General features: G+C 45.9%; 1 protein-coding gene and 2 non-coding genes across 3 annotated transcripts in view; all 3 read right to left on the bottom strand.

The window, feature by feature from the left end:
* LOC115311330 (retinol dehydrogenase 11) overlaps positions 1-13,079 on the bottom strand; it is a 30,193-nt gene extending 17,114 nt beyond the window's left edge. Inside the window, exons 1-3 of the mRNA XM_040217285.3 lie at positions 12,883-13,079; positions 5,938-6,177; positions 171-263 (exon numbers count right to left, since the gene is read on the bottom strand). Coding sequence (XP_040073219.1) covers positions 171-263; positions 5,938-6,177; positions 12,883-13,072 — 523 coding nt within the window. The 5' untranslated portion in view covers positions 13,073-13,079. The remainder of the gene's footprint in view (positions 1-170; positions 264-5,937; positions 6,178-12,882) is intronic.
* Trnas-gga lies at positions 8,645-8,726 on the bottom strand. The gene has a single exon. It is a non-coding gene; the product is annotated as a tRNA-Ser (tRNA).
* A 1,811-nt stretch (positions 13,080-14,890) lies between the features above and the next one.
* Trnat-ugu lies at positions 14,891-14,963 on the bottom strand. Its single transcript has one exon. It is a non-coding gene; the product is annotated as a tRNA-Thr (tRNA).
* Between the last annotated feature and the right edge of the window lie 6,084 nt (positions 14,964-21,047).

The following is a 21,047-nucleotide window of genomic DNA, read 5'->3' as shown; positions in this document are numbered from 1 at the left end:
GGGTAAAGCTAACGTCTCATGCAGAAAATGGACAGAAAACTAATAACTTGACCGCTTAAATTCAAAGTTCACATAGTTAAAAAAAAATGAAGAAAAACGAAAAAAAAAAGAGAAGAAAGAAAGAAAAAGAAGGCACAGAAGATTATGATTTTTTTAAGAAAAATACTTACCCAGTAGAAGAACGGTGAGCAAGAAGTGGCTGAGGTAGTTGGATTGGAAGCAAGCTTCGTAGCCGTCTTCTGTTAACTTCACGGTGTTCGAATCTGCCATAGACACAACAAAACACGAGTTTCCGTATAATGTTCTGAGCACTCCCTGTCTTTCTTTTTTGTCTTTTTTTATTTTTTCTCGCACCCTTGTTACAGCATTTGATTCACGAAGCAAGTCAAAGCGCGCATCACGGGAGCCCCGGCGTTGAGACGCGGCTGGAAGCCCCTGCGAGGTAATGCGCCGAGAAAGTGGAGGGAGAGAACGAGACGACAGCGGTAAGGGGACGTCAGAATGCAGAGTTCTGATTGGAAGGATTAGTGGGTAGACATAAAGCTGGCTGCCTTTGTGTACACTGCACTCGTCGAACGCTTTAGAACGCGGAACTCCGGCGTCCGGCGTTTGGCTCTCGCATTCGAACGCTTACGACGACTGCAGTGGAAATAAAGGCAGGTAGCTCTAGCTCTACCCACTAATCCTTCCAATCAGAGCTCTGCATTCTGACGAGCCCGCCCGTTCTCGGTTCCTCCTCTCCCTCCACTTTCTCAGCGGATAGGCCTGTTTCTCACGGACAGGGGGCGAGAGGGCGTCCTCAAGGTGCGACCATGTAATGATTCAATCGAACGTAAGGCGGCACTGTAGCGCTCGATCCTACACGAGCCATTGTCGTTTACAATCGTGTGCCAGCTTTCGCCTACTAACAATGTGTCTGAAACAACTAAACAATCTGAATCACAAAAAACAAAACGCCAAAACACAGCTTTATTGAAATTATAAGAATGTTTTTCTTGTAGCTCCTTTGTTCTTGTTATTTTCTTTTACAAATAATAATAATAATAATAATAATAATAATAGCTTTATTAAACATGTATAAGCATGGTGGGGGCTGAGAAAAAAAGCTGTCCAAGCAGCTTTACTGGTCCTCAGCCCCCCTCACGCCCACCAATGCAATTCTGCCAGCTAGCGTCCGCGAGTAACGCGAGAAAGCGTAATAATTAGGACTGGGCGTCGATTAAAAGTTTTGACCCCATAAATCGGCATCTTTGATTGATTAATTAATCGATTAATTGGTCTCGTTCATTTCCATGCGCACTATTTTTGTTAAATCAAAATTACATTTTTGTTCTGAATATGTAATAAACGGCGGCGCAACATACAATTTCAACTGCAAATCAACATCAAGACGTAGCTGAGAACAGTTGAAACACACGCGAGGCTCGTTCACACACCTGCGTTTGACTAGGTTAAGACTGCTTGCGTCGAACTGTTGCCAAGGCGACCCTTGCGACGAGCCAATGGAGAGGCCCTGTACAGCACGCCGCAACGCAGTGCAACGTCGGTCGACGCAAGTGTGTGAACGAGTCTTCGCGCTCACAGATGATTACTTCAGCTGCATAAGGCAAAGAGGTTCGATGATATACTCCGGCAAGAGCGTCATCCTTTGAACGTTCACGATAGCCTCTGCTGCGCTAAACGGACACTCGCACGGCGTAGAATCGGTCGGGACACGTGTAACCTTTTGAACTTTTTTGCATTTACAAATCTCGCCCTAACAGTACTTTAATTAGGTTAAAATTTCACAAAAAACGTCCCCTTCATATAGATGTACTTGTCCATGTCAGCGTGGTGGAAGCATTTCTGTTTTACTTTTTTTTTGGTTTGCTCAAAGTTGACCGCTTAACCGTTTAAAAAGTTAATCGTGTTAATCGTGATTAAAGCAGTAATCGATAAATATGTAGGTTAATCGACTAATTGCACAGCCCTAGCTTTACTTCCTTTGAAAACCAGCGAAATTAAGTTTCACGTTCTAGTTCGCAAAAAAAAAAAAAAAAAAATTACGGACAGGTTTTTATGTTTACCGATGGCAAAACAAGATATTTTCAATGACGCCACTAGTGACAGGCGTTATATACATGAAATAGTGCCCGTGCCCAGACTCACTTTCTACCATTGTCAGTATTTGCGAATATTAGTCTAATCGTCACCAATCACAACGTTTTTAGACGCGGTAAAAATGACAGTACGGTTTGAACCCCTCACATTCTGAACGGCTAGGGCATTGCTCACGACGGTGCATACGTGGTAAACCGCCGCCTCATGTCGCGCCCGTCGCGTCTGCTGCAAGAGCGACGGTCGCTTCTCGCGTAATACTTATATAGAAAAAAATACTGTTGCAGTACTCTGCATTGCAAGCGAAGCATATACGGTTACTCTAGGGCACCTTACAGTGCAGCGCCATCTGGGTATGTGCTTCAATGCCTGTGTATTTCACAAAGCACACTGTACTTACCATGTCAGCCGTCCCTAAAACGGTGGAGCGTCGAACGACTGAACGTGGCCCTTCGGGGTAAAGGGGTGCGCTGCTCCAAGAAGAAACGTCTATGGGCAGTTTCTTAGCTAAGTAGATCTAGTAACGTCCAGAGCAACCAACAGAGTCGAGCACTGCCGACAATTGCCGAAGTCGTGTTTGGATATTTCTAAGCCCCGCCGGCGTACAGGTGCACTACGCTAGTTTTGCTTCTCGAGTAGCACGAAGCTGAAGATTTTTGGTGGTCATCCCCACGTGCACGGAGCATAGCACAAGTAAGGCGCCCGTAACTTCAGATTCGGACGTCCGTGCCGCTATGCTAACTGCGCTTTAATGTTTTTCTCACTCGTTGTTGCCCACTGTGTTCACTTTTCAGTGAAAGGTCGGAGATATCGAATAAGTCGTACCAGTAAAGCGACTACCAATCGCCGTTAACAGCACATATATACTATAGTATGGCAACTTCTCGGGTTAAAAATGGAGATCACTATTGGTGTTTCCATGGGCGTACCAACCGGGGAGCAAGGGCGCTTGCCCACTCCCCCCCCCCCCCTCCCCCCAGTTCTCAGAGTGGGGGGCAGGGCATGTGTTTTGTCACCCCTGAAACAGCCGCCACTGGGCAGGACAAACACTGGCCGGCGGCGCCCAAGGAATACCAAATCTGCCCCCCGACCCGCGGGGGGCATATTTTTAACGCGCAGGCGATACAATCCCTACCGACGGCGCTCACGCCGGATTGGCGGGTTCGTGGAGATAGGCGCTGCCGCTGTCAACATAGGCAGTGGTTACAATGCGAGTTTCCGAAACGGTAGCGTCACTTAGTTGTAAGATGTGTGCCTCATGCGTAGCAGACCCGGGTTCTATCCACGATGTGGGCTTCTATTTCTCTTTTTTTTTTTTCTCGAACATTTTGTTTTGTCGAGGCATTTTGCGATATTTACTACATTTCGTTTGTTACACTGAAAAAAAAACAAAAACAAAAAAAAAAAAACGATAGTTGTCGACGCGCTGAACTAAATCGCAGGGGACAGCGGGGCTTGGGTTGCCGGCTGCAAAGCGGCGTGTACGGGGGTAGAAGGGGGGGGGGGGGGGGTGCTATGGTGGGTTAATAGCTTTGTAATTAGCAGCCGCACACTGTCACCGCGAAGCGTCGTGAACGTAGGCCGGAGGGGGAGGAGGGGGGGAGATTAACGCGGTTTGAGTGATACACGCGCCGTCCAAATCCGAAATCTAAGTTTCCGCGCATTGAGCCAGTCCGGCGTGAGCGTCGTTGTTAGGGGGTCCATCACTTGCGCCGTAAAAGTTAGTGATGGACCGAATCTGCCGAACTTCAGATTCGGCAAAGTTGCGCACGTGCCAAATTTTAGAAGCAAAGTTCGGCAAATATTCGGCAAAAATTCGCCAAATGTCTGCGCACGCGCACGACCGCGACGGGGCCATGATTCGCAAATAGTCGCCGCGCAGTCGCGCCGTTATTATCGTACAGTTTAGTACAACCAGCGGTTACGGCGAAGTGTGGAGTGGGCGACACGGTAACTGTGCGTTTTTGAGCTTTCGCGAGTGTGGTTCTCTTCAATATTTTCTGCCTCAGGAACAGGAGATCGACTAGTAATTTGTGCAGCCCACTGCGCAAGTGACAAATGATGCGGTGCATTCTGGATAACGTGATTTTCATTTGATCTTTCCATCAATGAAACGAGGTAGTTGAAACATTGACTGACAGCTGGCCAATTACGCTCAGTGTTCGAAGCCCACTGCCGTCAAACGGGGCGGAGTCACGAGAGCTTGCCAGAATGTATGGGATGCTGCTGGCATCCTCGTCATAATGTGATACATGTTTCCGCCTTTTCTTTTTTTTTTGCGCACTTTCTGTAGTATGTATAGTGTACATTTATATATCGGTTTTGTTTTTTCACATATGGTGGTGGGCTGGTAGGCGCTCTGCGTAAGGGTTTTCACCTATCTGCCTAGCCCCGCACACTACCACATGGGCCCCTTCCAGTGTGGGCAAATAAATTTATTCTTATGAATATAACAATCCTATATTCGGCTCAGAAGTACTTTGTGCCAAAACAAAATAATATTGCTTTTTAGTTCCCGCTATTTCGCGATTTTCATGAACCTGCATAAAACTGAACACAAAACTATCATGCTCGACATTGCACATCCGACATTTTTTGTCTCCCCATCTTCCTAAACGCCTGTGTGTGTCCTAACACCAGAAACCGGAATTTTAAAGGTTAAAAACGGCACGTTGCGAATATGGAACGCACACTTGCTGGCAAAGCTGACGTCAAGTGACTCAAATCGAAACGCATGCATATTTACAATATTGTTATTTCTTCTGGTGAAGGCTCAGCAGCCGTTGCATTCGTTTTCGCGCACGACACGGCGACTCCTAGAGAAAATAGGAACGTAGTGATTGCCATTATTTTAACAATTTAAACACTTGCAGGCGTGCGCTGATGAAGTTTCAAAATTATAACTCGTAGCGTGATTCATGACTGCGCCGGCTACTACCCAACCTCGTTGTCACAAAACTTTCCGGAAGCAGACACTGAAATTGCAAGTAAACAAACATAAGCGACACCCATACAATTATCTTGAAGAATATCACCTTATTTAGTAATAACTGTGTCAACAGGCACTGCATGTTGTATTTAAGTTAAGAAAAAAAACTTAACCTTTGTTTGTAATAAAAAAACTAAATATCCACATTAAGTCTGGTAACAGTATTTTTGCCAAATCTTTGCCGAATATTTGCCGATCTTTGCCGAATCTTTGCCGGATCTTTAGAAAAGCTCGGCAAAAGTTTGACTCCACCGATTCCTAAGATTCGGTGCCTAGTTTTCTATTCGGCAAAAGTTCGGCCCATCACTCGTAAAATAGTAAAAATATGCGACCCGGGAAAGGGGGGGGGGGGGGGGGGGGGCGGGTTCGTGTGCCCATCCACTCAAAAACAAGTTGGTACGCCACTGGTTTCCATAGTCTCCGCTCTGGCAGTTCGACGACGGAGCCATAGTGTGCATGGTCGCAGATTTGGGGCGCGAGGATCTGGTAGCTCAGTGCATCTAAGAGCCATTTCTCGGGGAACCTGAACGTTAGCGCACCGTTTTTGCAGCGGCGAGGACCCGAAACACACTTTTGGGTCCTCGCGTGTCGGCGCAGCGTCTCGCGGCAACGGCGAGACGCTGCGTTTCGCCGTCTCGCCGCAGCGGGGCGCCCATCACACGGCCCTACTTTAATTCGTTGTCTGCCACACCACCTTTTCACTTTCGGCGGCCGCGTCTTGAGGCGATCTGCCAGGCTTCGTCAGTACAGAAGAGGCTATGGTGCTTCTAATGTCCCGCATCTAGGTGGTTTCGGGTGGCGTGGGTTCTCTGGCACCTAAATTATATACTGTGGCTTTTAGTCTTACACACCGTGGATCATGCCGGCGTTGTTGATGAGCACGTCCAGTCTCGCCTCGGTGTCCACAATGTCCCGGGCGAACTTGCGAACGGATTTGAAGGACGCCAAGTCCAGGTGTTTCACGACGACGCTCTGGCCGGTCTCCGCCAGAATTTCCCGGGCCGCCTCGTTGGCCTTCTCGAGGTTTCGACATGCGAGGATGACGCGGGCTTTGCGGCGAGCGAGCTCCATGGCGGTCTCCTTCCCGATGCCTGAAACAACAAGCCCTTAGTTCACCCAGCCTGCGCGGGAAATTAAGAGATTGCTTCACCGGCAACAGCCCACCTAGCCACCCAGCTCGTACGCCATCCCAAGAAACGCCGCGTTCGCTGCAGACATGATAACAAAATTACCTGCGCATACGCCTCAGGCATGTTGGGAGCATATTTGCTTCAGGCATGTATAGAGCATGTCTGCGGACTTTCTTTTGAATCATGTACTAGCTGTCGGACCGCAGCTTTACAGTTACTAGTAATTATTTTTTTTTATTAAAACAAACCATAAAACTTTACATTATGTTTGTCTCAATAATTTCGAGGAGAAGCGCTTCGCGTTCATAAAGTGTGCAGCCAAAATAAGTTTCTTGTTTTGCACTATTTTGTTTTTTTAGATGTGAATTTATGAGATTTGCTCCCAGTCTTATTTTTTCATAATTTTTCAGTTTTCTTTTTGTTAGAACGACTCTAATCTTCAATTGAAACAAACTATAATTGCAGTATTTCATGATAAAAGGTTCCCCACCAAAAAGGGACAACAGAAACACAGAGACAGATCAGACACAGCGTCTGGAGGTGTTATTTTGTGCTCCCAAAACTAAATATATTTTCGGAATAGTCGGGCTTCACTCTTCACTGCAAGCTATATATTATTTCTATATTCAATATTGTTATTGAAGAACCGACAAATGAAGGTGATGCCAAAATTACCATTCAAATCTTCTTGCGCCCTTCAGTGGGATGACGTCAAATGTTGTATAACTTACAACTTTGAGCAGCCGGTCCAAAGCACCGCCTAAAGCATCTGTTCGTTCTGATGGCGTGAACTTCCCAAACCTTTATTCCACAGTATCAAACTCTTGTAAGCTGTCTGGAACGAGCTTTATTTCCCAAGTGTGACCCAAATTACAACGATTGACGTAAGGTTTTCAGTATTTCAAGTACAGCCTCCAAGCCTCTGAGAACAAATGTGAAACTTTAAGAACTATACGGATAAAGATGTATTCTGATTTCTAGTTTGGGTTATTGGTTCGAATAGGTCTATATATATGTTGAACAGAACTGAAGCGATTTCCTGAGCATCAAAATTTCACCAGGTGTGGGAATTGCATATGAGCAAAGGCGGAAGAGCTCTTGTTTTCGCAAGTATACCGGTCTGTTTTCAGGAATGGTTGGAAGGGGAGATTAAAACTCGAGCTTACAATTGACATGGTATTAATAACAAAGATTTAAAACTTGGGGGACACTTAAGCTTCGCCTTTAAGGGGGCAACGCGATAGCGTTATCGGGCCCCGTTCGCAAAGCCTTCTCATTACACCCGCGCTCGTTTTCAAACCGTGCAAGTGTGTGTGCATGGCCTATTCTACAGGAAGCAAGGAGACGGTAGGCTCTTTAGATCGACCGGAAAATTCGGTTTCTTAACCTATCGCGCTACGACTTTGTGCAGCGTTGCCCGCAGATGGTGCATTTTTTTTTCTAAATTTGCAAATAGGGAACTTACCTGAGGAAAAAGTAAAGAAAGAAAAAGGCTTAGCTCCTATGGAAACTCAGCGAGGCCACCGGTCTTCAAACAACACGGCGCCGTTTCGCACGGGAGACAAGAGATGGCGCAACGAACGCTGCCAACGAACGAGCATACGGCGCCGAGAGCCGGCGTATTTAGCAGACAAGGAACTGCAGTTCCTTGTTGTTACTGAGCCTGTTTTTGTTTCTGCGACTGTCGCCGCCTGCGGAACGCGCGTCGCTTTTGAGTCGAAAAGATTGTCTGCTAAAGACTCTGGCTCTCGGCGCCATATGCTCGTTCGTTGGCGGCGTTCCTTGCGCCATCTCTTGTGTCCCGTGCGAAACGGCGCCGTGTTGTTTGAAGACCGGTGGCGTCGCTGAGTTTCGATAGGAGCTAAGCCTTTTTCTGTCTTTACTTTTTCCTCAGGTAAGTTCGCTCTTTGCAAATTTTACAAAAAAAAAAAAAATGCACCATCTGTGGGCAACGCCGCACGAAGTCGTAGCGCGATAGGTTAAGAAACCGAATTTTCCGGTCAATTTAAAGAGCCTACCGTCTCCTTGTTTCACCCAGTATAGCGCCACAACTCACGTGACGTCACATGACGTCACGTGTTTCTATTTGAATTTTTTCTTCCAAATTTTGTAGGAAACATTTCTGCTAAATTTTGCGGGAAAATATTTTCGCTAATTATGTCGGGAAAATTTTCCTTTAATGTTGGCGAGAAAATGTTCCGCTAAATTTGGGGGAACGTTTCCGCTAAATGTACCGAAAACTTTTCCCGTTGAATTGAGGGGGTCGATAGGGTAATGACGCTAAGGCCACGTGTGACGCCACACGTCGCTGCGCGCGTTGCATTATGAACGTCTTAGGGGCGAAGCTCCTTAGGGTCTAGCCTTGTCCGTCCGTCCGTCCGTCCGTCCGGCCGGCGTCCGTGCTCACTTAAAAAGAAAACAATGTTTGCGCAGTCGACAAGATTCGAACCTGTGCGGGGAGAACCCAATGGATTTCCAGTCCATCGCCTTAACCACTCGGCCACGACTGCGGGACGAGTAGGGGGCTCTGGGATGTGGTGGTAACTCAAGAACTGGGGTTTCTGTCATGGATGAAACGTTGCATGTAGCCGCTCAACGTCTATACAGGAGAGGGCGCTGCGGTCAAATGCGTATATAATCGCGTTAAACGTTGTATGCATTGGCTCAACGTTTATAGGCGAAAGGGCGCTGCGGTCAAACGCTCAAATGCGTATATAACCACGTTCCATACCACACATTCTCTTTCTGACATGGACCGTTGACATAAGCGGTGGAGATGCGTTCCCACGGCTTCTAGCGGATCCAAGCTGATCCGATAGAAGAACCACTGGCTCTGCATTTCACCGACCATAAAGCAGTAATAATGAAGTCGAAATGCAATCCGGAACTTAGCACTACCTATGAGCAATAAAAAAAAAATCAGCACCATCAGCACTACCTATGAACAATAAAATCAGTATGATCAGAACGACCAGAGCTTCGCCCCAATCAACATCATTCACCACGAGGAGATGCGGCTACTTTTTGGTCCCACCGACGCGATGGCGACGCCGACGCCGGAATTTTCGCGACACAAACTCCTATACGTTATAGCGATAAAAAAATCGAACTATTCGATTGAGTTCATCGTTTACGGAACTTAAGAACGACGCAGAGATAATTCCGCAAACGAACGTAAAAGAATCGTCATTAGGAAAACAGAAGCGCAACGAAAATCGGAAAAAAAAAAAATCTTAGAAGTGGCAACACAAACTGCATATTGCATTTTGTAGAGAAACTAAAAAGTAAATTTTTCTTTCACAAAAAAGAAAGTTTCTTGTCAAAGTATAAATTATCCTAAGTTTCATGCGTGATTAGTGCAGCTCTTTTAGTAGTCTATCGTAAAAATTATTTTGAGCACAACTAATAAGCCTGTGCACTTTATATTCCAAGGAGGTTAACCCATAAAGCCGCGGTAACACCGTAAACGCATCATACAAAAGACGCGGTTTGCAGACCTGACGAGAGAATTATCACCACCTGAAGCATGGTCGAAGCATGCTGCCTTCAAACATGCGGAAAGTGTTCCCAATCATGCGAGCAAGAAATCAGGCAGTGCCTGAGGGCTGTCCTTTAACCGAGGCACTTACCGTGCCACCAGAAAATACAGAAGTGCTTGCAAGCAATACAAGACATATGGAAGGCCCGTTAAATCCAGAGGGCCAATTGAGTACAAACGTAAGAGAACGTGCCAAGTGTGAACAAGTTTGCCTGGGACGTCTTGCTCAGGTTTCTACAGTCAAACTATTTGAGAGATAAGGCCTGCCCATTACGCCATCGATGGTGGATCCCCTATATCCGCCCAGAGCGGCAGGTACGCCGAAGCTCGTCGACAGCGCGCGTCTTCAACTATGGGCCCTCGATTTCCGCCTGATGATGTCCTCTAAGCGTCAAGCTGTCGCCTCCAGCCTTAGCTTCCTCTATACACACAAATCCTGGAAGTTGGACGGCGGAGCCGTAGAGTGCCTGATCGCAGATTTGGAGCGCGAGGATCTGGTAGTACAGAGAATCAAAGAGCCATCTCTCGGGGAACCCGGACGTCAGCGCACAGCATTTTCCAGCGGCGACGACCCGAGCCACACTTGTTCGCTCGAGAGAAGTGTGTTTCGGCGTCTCGCCGTAGCGGGGTGCCAGTCACGTGGCTCTCCTCTCACCCGTCGTCTGCCGCTCCACCTTTTCTGTTTCGGCGGCCGCTGCTCATGGTGATCTGCCAGGCTTGGTCAGTATATAAGAGGCTTTGGTTCAGCTTAACAGTCCAAGTAAGCTTGGGTGGCCTGAATCAAGGACGCGGAGACGAGAGCGACACTCACGGTCGCTCGCACGCTTTGCCGGGATTTCTGCGTTCAACCAACGGGCTCGATTACGGGTCCTGGCGTGACAAGCAGGCTCCTGTGACGTCATTTGTTGCCCCTTTGGGACGTCTTTCGATGCGTGGGTGGACGATGCAAAATAATGCTTCACTTTTGTCTTTAAAGCTCAGAAGCGAACTTTTAATTTGGGACAAAGTAATTTCAAAAGTAATGAGTAATTTTTCGAAATTACTACCTCAAAGTAAGTCATGAAATTACTAAATCACCGGCCCATAAATGTGAAATATTACAGTACTCATTACCACAAAGAGTAATTTATTGACTGTAATTTAACTACAGTAATCTCATTACTGCCATCTCTGATAGAGTTGCTAGTGTCTGGGGAGCTCGTAAAGTGATACGCGGTAGGCACAACCGGACATCCCGGACCAGACTGCGACGAAGGGACGAGGTTTCCGTCGGCTTCTACGTTCTACCAAGCGCGTGAAGAGAAACACGGAGACAAATGACGAACGGCGGCGCACGCGCAGCATGTCGCCGCTCCCTATTTGCTCCGCTCCGCTCGCTGCGGCAAGCGGTCTCACAGTCACGCCGTCGGCATCTCCGGGCTTCCTGTAGAAGCGACGGTCGCTTCCCCGCAGTGAAGCTGAGGTCCAACATGACCTCCCTAATAGCAGAATTACGATACTCTGCTTCGCAGACGGAGCATGTACAGTTACTTCGGGTGTAGTAAGCCCATCTACATAAAAATAAAACCCAAAAAAACGAGAAAACAAAAACAAAAACGCTATCCTTGGAAGCACCTCGCTTGGTATCCTTAGACAATTCAAAGAAGCCACCCCTCCCCCCGAACCCCATTCCCAATCAAGAAAAGCCAAGAATATAACATTAAAGCTCTCAGAATTTTTTTTTTATTTTTTTATTTATTTTTTTGGAGGGGGGGGGGGGTTGGGGATGCGTTATTTGTGGCTAATCTGTCTAGTCTGCATTGGAATGACTACCCTTTCGCTGTTCGTAACATTAATTAATGGCGAATACCAGCCTGTCCAATGTACTGTGCTAGAAAAAAGACTAGTTTGCCGAATTTCAAAACTGCTAACTTCGTCGCAATCATACGGTCTACCTAGTTGTTTAGTAAAGACATTTCCACCCTCTGTCGCCTGAACGCTGCCATCTTGAAATCACGTGACACAGACGCCGCACAGTGGCTTCAACCCGTCGCTCCGCTCTCCCCTCCGCGCCTTGGCAAAGGAGTTCGTGTTTTTCGCCGCATTTGACAGCTTTTGTCGACATATTTTGTATAGTGTCGACCAATGCTTATAGACCTTTTCCGCTTACTCTCGTACCCAGCCACCTCGCAAACATATCCGGTATAAGCGACAAAAAAAGTTTTGAAAATAGTAAGGAATTACTGGGGAAGCGAAATGAGAATGAGCGACAGTTACGGCTATATCCTAAATACAGGCATGTACGTAATACATTACAAGTAACGAGTTGCTTCTACGTAGTTACTTTTTACGGTAACGAGTAGCGTATTTAGTTTCTTTTTTTAGAAAAGGAAGGACCCCGTTGAAAAATAGTCTTGTTTTCCTTCTAACCTGTGCATGCGTTTATTTCTACAAAGGCAGATCGGCAACCCGGAATAGACAGTACTATACTGTATGACAGTACAGCTACATTTAACCCTGATTACGTCAGTCGAACTTTACAGCTAGAAATGTCCTTGACACCGCGAACACAATACGGTTCGTTGGTTGAACCTTCTAGAATCGCGTTCAGGCCGAATGTTAACCCGGATATTGCCAGTACACGAAGGCACTCAACCCATTGTCAATTTGGAACTTTACAAGCAGAGAGAACAAACGAGAGACGGGAATCCCAGATTCATCAGCTGTTCCTGGAGCACAACGCTGCCGTTTCTTCGAGAGCGTCAGTAGAACGACTCTTCAGCCTCGCCGGAGATGTGTTCTCAAGGAAGCGGGGAATCAAAACTGATGAAAACTTCGAGAGGTGTACTGGTTATGTGCAACGACTACTGAAAAGAAAGCCATAATCCATGAAACCAAAGTAGTTGCGTATTTGGTCGTCAAAGCAACGAGAAGAGCAACTCGTTTCTCTTGAGGTAAAGCAACGCGTGCTTTGTGAAAATCAATAAAGAGTAACGTATTTAGTTACTTTTTGAGCGAGTAAGGAGTAACTGTATATTTAGTTACTTTTCCGGGGTATTGTGTACATCTGTTGCGCCAAGGCCATTGGACTTCCACGGAATAGGAAGTTTTTCCTCGTAAACCACTTCGTTTTCGAGTGGAGCACAAACCTGCGTTGCCGCCCGTGATGATGACCGTCTTGCCGTCCATTTGCTGCGTTGATCGACAAACTCCTTTGGTGTACATGGTAACAGCTTTGTGAAGAAGGCCCAGGCAGACAACGAACAGCACGGTTTCGACGAAGACCGCCCAGACGATCCAAGGCACGCTTGGTTCTTGCTCCACTTGCAACAGCTCCATGACTCGGTAATTTCTGCGGTTAGAAAACAATTTCAACGTTTTGCGTCTTCGGCGACTGTGACATACAGCAAATAACGAACGAGTTGTGTAAGACGAGGTTAAAACTGTTAAGTACAACTGAGCTCTCACGCGACTTTCTGGAACCTAGATCTAGAACATCGATTATTTTCTCAAGAACTCATTTTGTAGCTTGTGAATGGCCTTTTTAAATTGTATCTATAGGAACAACTATAATAGAAATTCAGTTCTAAAGGCTAACTACAGATAAAATGCATAAGAGCATTTGGCTAAAGTTTGATACTATTTTAAACGAGCACATAGAGACGCCCGAAATACATAGGGCTCCTCCGGAGTATCTTTATTAAAATGCACTTTGTTTAAATAAAAGAACAGATATGATTCCAATGCACTCTTTAACCTGACGTCCGAGCGTTTCTAACGCTACGACCCAATGAAACCATTCAAGCTGAGCCAAAAGCGCCTCGTCATGGCGTGTTTCGTGTGGCGTGACTTGTGTCACCGCCACCTGATAAGTGCAAACAGTGTGTCTTGATGCCGCGTTTTTACTTAGTATGTTTCTGTTTGTATTGCCACTAGCTTTAGTTCCTACTCAGACCTGGTCTAACTGCCGTCCTGAAAAATGGCAAGAATAACGAGAAGGCTCGTGCCACCATCCGTGTTGCTAAGTGTTTCTTTGTCAGTCAGATTGGCCTAAATTGGCCTCACTTGGCTTGACTCACATTGAACCATTTATTTTTTTTAACCGACCTCTATGTCGGCGACAAGGTTCCAGCATCTCAGAAGTGGAACCATGAAACCATGGCGCTCTGCGTATGGACTGCGGTGGTGACGTGTGACGAGGCAGTGGCGGATTTCTCGCTACATTAGCCATTAGTGGTAACGGATAGCTGGCTTTTCTAAGTCTTTCAACCCGCATTGTGAAGCTGGCTCCCATTGTGTGGAAACATGATTTCATTAGCGCGGATCCCAAACATTTCAGAGCAATGCCCCTCTTGACAGCCTTAGAGTGAGCCAGAACTAAAATCCAAAATTCTTTTCTTGGAGTGTGGGGAGTACGACCAGCACACATGCGTGTCACCTAATTGAAGCGGAAGGTCTAAAAACTGGAGAACATAATCTTGAAGGACCTCATATGTGAACCTAAGGCCCCCCCCCCCCCCCCCGCCCCCCATACTCAGTAAAGGTCGCCAAAATATTATTCACCTGTGTGTGCACATTGGTGTTATCTTTAAGAACAACCAAGAAATCATCCACATAGCGGGCCACCTTGTTAACTCCTCTACTTCCAAGCGCCCTTTCAATGGCACAGTCTACAGCTCCCAGATAAATTTCACTAAGGACTGGGGCTACACAGGAGCCAATACATACTCCTGACGTTTGTACAAAGTACAAAGTACAAAAATAAGACCTGTGGTAATCCCGTACCTCCACAAGACTTCACACAACTTAAGAAACGTAGTAAGTCGTTATGGGGTCCGAGAGGTTTTTTCAGCCCCGCAAAATATGAGCAAAATTTGCTCTAAAGTCAACTTGCTAGCCGAACGTGCCACAATTGACACAGGTGCACTCAAAAAACATGCCAAGCCTTCTGTTCCGTGCACTTCAGGCGTGGTGTACAACATTCCACTCTCGTGTGGCAAGACCTACGTAGTCAAACTGGCAGATGTCTTCATGAGAGACTACGCGAACATGATTACTCTGATGAAAATAAGCCCTGGAGAAGGGGGACAACAGGGACAAAGGACAAACACAAATCTCCAAACACAGCTAAGTGACTGGTGAGCGACCGAAAAAATCCGCCTGGTCCGGGTATCGAACCCGGGACCTCTCCATTACAAGTGGAGCGCTCTACCAACTGAGCTAACCGGGCGTTAGACGTCAGTAGAGCAAACGGGTTTTATCAGCTGCCACCAATCTAACACCAACAAGGGTGAAGCTTGCAATTTAATGTTATAATTATAATGCAATTAAATGCAAAGGGGCAAGCGAGCTGGACAAGAATGATGAAAATAAGCCCTGGAGAAGGGGGACAAGAGGGACAAAGGACAAACACAAATCTCCAAACACAGCTAAGTGACTGGTGAGCGACCGAAAAAATCCGCCTGGTCCGGGTATCGAACCCGGGACCTCTCCATTACAAGTGGAGCGCTCTACCAACTGAGCTAACCAGGGGTTAGACGTCAGTAGAGCAAACGGGTTTTATCAGCTGCCACCAATCTAACACCAACAAGGGTGAAGCTTGCAATTTAATGTTATAATTATAATGCAATTAAATGCAAAGGGGCAAGCGAGCTGGACAAGAATGATGAAAATAAGCCCTGGAGAAGGGGGACAAGAGGGACAAAGGACAAACACAAATCTCCAAACACAGCTAAGTGACTGGTGAGCGACCGAAAAAATCCGCCTGGTCCGGGTATCGAACCCGGGACCTCTCCATTACAAGTGGAGCGCTCTACCAACTGAGCTAACCAGGGGTTAGACGTCAGTAGAGCAAACGGGTTTTATCAGCTGCCACCAATCTAACACCAACAAGGGTGAAGCTTGCAATTTAATGTTATAATTATAATGCAATTAAATGCAAAGGGGCAAGCGAGCTGGACAAGAATGATGAAAATAAGCCCTGGAGAAGGGGGACAAGAGGGACAAAGGACAAACACAAATCTCCAAACACAGCTAAGTGACTGGTGAGCGACCGAAAAAATCCGCCTGGTCCGGGTATCGAACCCGGGACCTCTCCATTACAAGTGGAGCGCTCTACCAACTGAGCTAACCAGGGGTTAGATGTCAGTAGAGCAAACGGGTTTTATCAGCTGCCACCAATCTAACACCAACAAGGGTGAAGCTTGCAATTTAATGTTATAATTATAATGCAATTAAATGCAAAGGGGCAAGCGAGCTGGACAAGAATGATGAAAATAAGCCCTGGAGAAGGGGGACAAGAGGGACAAAGGACAAACACAAATCTTCAAACACAGCTAAGTGACTGGTGAGCGACCGAAAAAATCCGCCTGGTCCGGGTATCGAACCCAGGACCTCTCCATTACAAGTGGAGCGCTCTAGCAACTGAGCTAACCAGGGGTTAGACGTCAGTAGAGCAAACGGGTTTTATCAGCTGCCACCAATCTAACACCAACAAGGGTGAAGCTTGCAATTTAATGTTATAATTATAATGCAATTAAATGCAAAAAGGCAAGCGAGCTGGACAAGAATGATGAAAATAAGCCCTGGAGAAGGGGGACAAGAGGGACAAAGGCGCACCCAATATGTCCGGCTTTTTTTTTTTTAGGATTCTAAAATATATGGCATGCGGAGCATTTAACAGCCTTCCAAAGCAGAAAAAAATACCATTTTGGAGGCGTTTTTGAATTTTGGTTTCCTATCAAAGCACTTCTTCGCGACAGCAGTCATGCTGCCTTGGCCAAATCGAGCAGCTAACGTGAGCCACAACGTAATCTTTGCATGATAGAGGACTCCCATGGTGGTGAACTCAAAACACTTTACAATGAGGATACAATCAACTTCGCTCATTTGAAAAAGACATCTTGCCTGCAGCACCAAATCCTCCTTTAGCAGTGGGGAGAGCTTTCGAGAGAACGCATAGACATTACGCTGTCCTCGCTATCTTGCTTTCGCGCTGCGCCAAAAGGGAGGGCTGCCGGCGCGACGAGATACTGAATTCGCCAAGAGCGCGGAGACTGCAGTCTCAGCTTTCTCGACGGGTTTCCACGAGGATGGATTGTGGAAATTCAAAAGCGAAGGCCCCGAGGCTGCCCGTGGCCAGCCATCCCTATAACGCAAAACCTGTCGGAGCCAAGCTGTTTGGATTTTCGTGAAATAAAACTCTCTATAGCAGTATATATTAATAAAGAACTCGGTGAACCCAAAAATAAAAGTTTATTTTTTATTGTGATTCTAACAGCACATCCTTTAAATTGAGGAAGGGGATGCGTTAATTGAACGCTTCGACCACGTATAGCATGAGGGGATGCGCTCCTATGGAGAACGGAAACCTTGAAACGCGTTCAAATTGAATAATAATTTTGGAACACTGTAAAATGGTGCGCGTGACTGCTATTTTTGTCAGGTGTGATGGTTTTGTCTTCTTGAATAAAGCGCAGAACGTTTTTCAGTTTACCGAACCTTGATGATAGAAAAACACCATGCATTTGATTCCCGTGGCCTTTCTAAAACGTTGTGGGGAACGGATTTTCATATATCTCCGCATCATGGGCTCTCGGGAAAGGGAGGGGGGGGGGGTTCCCCCTTTCCTCTTCCCTCCCGCCCCCGCCCTTAAAAGTTTAGCGAATATTTTTTTTTATGCACTAGCAAATTGGAGTCGCCGATATGCCAAGGAGTCCCCCATACACGTACGAAGAGCCCTTGAGGATTGCGAACCAATTTCACACGTGACTGATTCATGTCTGATGTTGTGGGAAAAAACAAACAATGGATGGCTATTGAAACAATTTATGATAGAAGACGATTCTAAGATGAAAGGTAAAGGTTTTTTTTTATTACACGGATTTTATACGCACTATTATTCCGCGAAGTGAAGCTTTAGTAATGAATTGCCCGCCAGATTTAGCGGAAAAAGAGTATACCATTCGCTCGTGGTGGCATTCCTTTTGCACACCCTTCCGACGAAATGCCAACTGCCCGCTCCCCACCCCAAACATGACCAAATAATCCGCCCCTTCAAAAGCTCGTACTTCGTACAAAGTCAAAGAGAGGCGATTAATACTCTTATTGTACGTGACGTTTCCACTTAAGCATAAACCCAAACCAAAATTTATGCATCGACGTCTCTCTAACTAGCAAGGTTAATTAAATATAGACGCTGTTTTTATGGCTGACAGAGTTTAATACATTACATAATAGACCTTGTTTCGTTTTTTTTTGTACAAGGTCAAATGTCAGACTCTTTAAACAAATGTAAGATAATGAAACTCCATCGAAGCCTCATTATCACTGTCACGAGTGCGATGCGCCGGAACAGCGCTGTACAAGGCGCTGTAGTGATGGAATTTGCTGTCTTGAAGAACATAATGAAAAAAACAACAATTGCAATAAAAAAGTTTAAAAATTAGTCGTTTAGGTTACCGACAATATAAGAGGGGGCAACGTTCGGAAGAAAAGTTAAAAATAAGAAAGAAAAATTATTCCGGGCAAGATCTACTACCATCGATCTAACCCTGTTGTCAGTTCGTTATGTACAATGAGACACTTCCTTTACTTTATTTTAATTTAAATACTAACGAAGCCGGCGTAACGAGACAACGAGACAAAACAAACAGGATCAAAAGTGCAAGTCAATAGGCCTTTTATTGCCTATGATTGGTACAGCGAGCAGAAAACAAGCGCAGAAACATGGCGAACACTATGGTGGTAGGCTTTCGACGCTGCCTGGTTGGTCCAATAAACTCGTATAGCGTCAGCTGCGTCTCGACTTAGTGAGATAGTGCAACTATTTGAATGTTGAAAGAATTTCCAGCCTGTATTTTTTACATTGGTTATCTAGGCACAAGTAACAAAAACCGCGCCGCCTTGACCCAGACAAGTGATATTTTGTGGCGTAATCGCAAAGGAAAACAGCAACAATTATTTTCAGATCTGCAGCCGCGTGCGGCGGTTACTAAAACTACGGTGACATATCTGTGGGGGACACGCGAAGTCAACAAAGCCCGTTCCCCTCCGCTGCTACACTCGCCGTCAGCCCCGTGGCGAACCGACTTTCGTGTCCATCGTTTGCCACGACCTTCAGCTGCTAATCCTTAACAAGTGGGCGATTTCGGAGGGAGCGACTGGGGTGTTTGAAGAGAGAACCCGACGGGAAACCAGGCGGTCCCCAGAGTCACCACTCACTCAAAAGACTGCGTGAGGGTCGAGGGGCAGATTGAACTTCAATTTGTTCCAATTTTTTAAATAAGAACGAATACGCGCAGGAAATTATAATTTTTTGTTCTCCGTTCTATAGTTGACACAAATTAATTCCTGCAGTAAGATGGTAAAATTTGAAAAAATAGTTGCACCGTCCTTTTATGTTGAAACTAAATAGAGCGAGCGTTGCCTAGCGCGATCGCAAACAATGGGGATTTGACGCTTTTTCAAGCTTTAGCGGAGGTGTGACCAAGTGTTATCAACCAGTCCTGCTGAATATCCTTGTGTGACATGTCATGAAATTGCCACATCTGACCAAAGTGAATCAATTTGTATCAGGAAATAGCAGCTGACATCGTCGAATCCACAAAAGCGACTGCACAAACAGTGAGTTCCCGCAACGCAGTAAGCTATAATGATTCCCCTTCTCTTTGCTTGGGTTTAAAGTTAAATCAAGGTGACACTAGCAAGAGAGCAATTCACCTGTTATTCATTATGACACGGGGAAGTTTGTAGACAAGGCTAAACACGCTAACATTGCAGACTGTTTCAAGTTGCGCTTCCTTACTAACGGATAAACGAGGGATGTTACATAGAACTTTGAGAAAGCTGTGACATCTGATAAGAAGATATTCCGCTATCGGTGCTTGGCAGATTATTCCCCTTGACTTGCGTACTCAAAGACAACGAAAGGCACCCTCTGCCGTTACTGCGTCCATTTTCCTCCAAATGATCACCGAGGCACTAATCGGAGCTTTATCGTGCGTGCTTTCATGAACTACAAAAAGATGCACGGGGCGTGCAGGGATCGCGTAAAATTTTGATGGCGCCAGGAGATAAACAGAAGTCGTTATGGATGTTATGAAGAGAAAGCAGCTAGCCTTAGTAGAGGAGCTGAAACGAGTGTTCCATGATCAGGGTGGAAGGAACCTCGAGAATCTATTTTTTATATTTTCCCCATAATGTTTTGCGCGACGCACGAATTATCTGCCTACGGGAAGTAGTCTGTCAGTAGAGTCTTTAAAGATCTTTATATATCAGTGGAAACAGGAGAGCCTCGTCTTCAGAAACACTTAGCTTTTTCTGCTAGCAATGTTAAGAACATTTCCTTTCGGAGGCAGAACAAGATCATCATAATCTGTAGCGACATCCTGAAAGAACAAATAATGTTCATAGTTTACATAACGTTTGCTTTCTCCGGTGCATAGTGGATGAACAAAACAGCTGCCGATAGACATTCTCTTTAATGACAAGGCAGGAACAAGGAATTGCGTTCGCGAGCAGTGTATGGGATTTGTAAGGCTGGAGCAACTGAACTCCGCATGCATAGCCGCTACAATTTTGAAAATCTTGGCGGATGCTTAGCTGACTGGTTTGAATCCTTTGGGTAGGAATACGATGGACACTCTACAGCTGGTGTAAATGAAGCTGGAGCAACCATGATAATGCAGCAAAAGCTTCCAAAAACACAACTCTGCAGCTGCTCAAGCCACGAACTGAATATTGTGATCAACAATTTGAACAAGGTTTCCGGTATTTAAAGCACAAGAGGGGTAATTAAACAAACCAATAACTTCTGACGTGAAAGCGTGCTTCGAAGGAAATTGGTGCCAACATTTCTAAGTTGATGCAAAAATAGATTGTCTGCAAAATACGAGTCAATTCAGAAATTATCTGAGCATTAAGACGTGCCCGAGGAGTTGGCACAAATGGAATCAAGCTCGAACGCCGCAACGCGGCTGTGCGCTCACATTCTTTACTGCGCAACAACGAGATCATCTTTCATCTTGTGCTAACATGTGGACGCTAAGTTCGTGGCACAGCAATTGGAGCCTGTTATGTACGTTCTACGAAGGGTATTTACAAATATCCATACCGTACACGACCAGATCGTTGAGCTCCAGAGTATTTTTCGCGGCTATCGGACCAACAATAAAGGTACATTTTAGGAAATCATGAAAACAGCAAATAAAGTAGCCATCGTCCTTGGCGCGTCGATTTTGCCAATGTGGCAGGCCTCCCGTCAGGATCACCGAAAAAGAAGCGATTTAATCGCCGGACAACTATTACTGTACGT

Source organism: Ixodes scapularis, unplaced genomic scaffold (assembly GCF_016920785.2).
Source record: "Ixodes scapularis isolate PalLabHiFi unplaced genomic scaffold, ASM1692078v2 PGA_scaffold5__190_contigs__length_132052651, whole genome shotgun sequence".
Taxonomy (NCBI): Eukaryota; Metazoa; Arthropoda; class Arachnida; order Ixodida; family Ixodidae; genus Ixodes; species Ixodes scapularis.
This window is presented reverse-complemented; position numbering and strand designations above follow the sequence as displayed.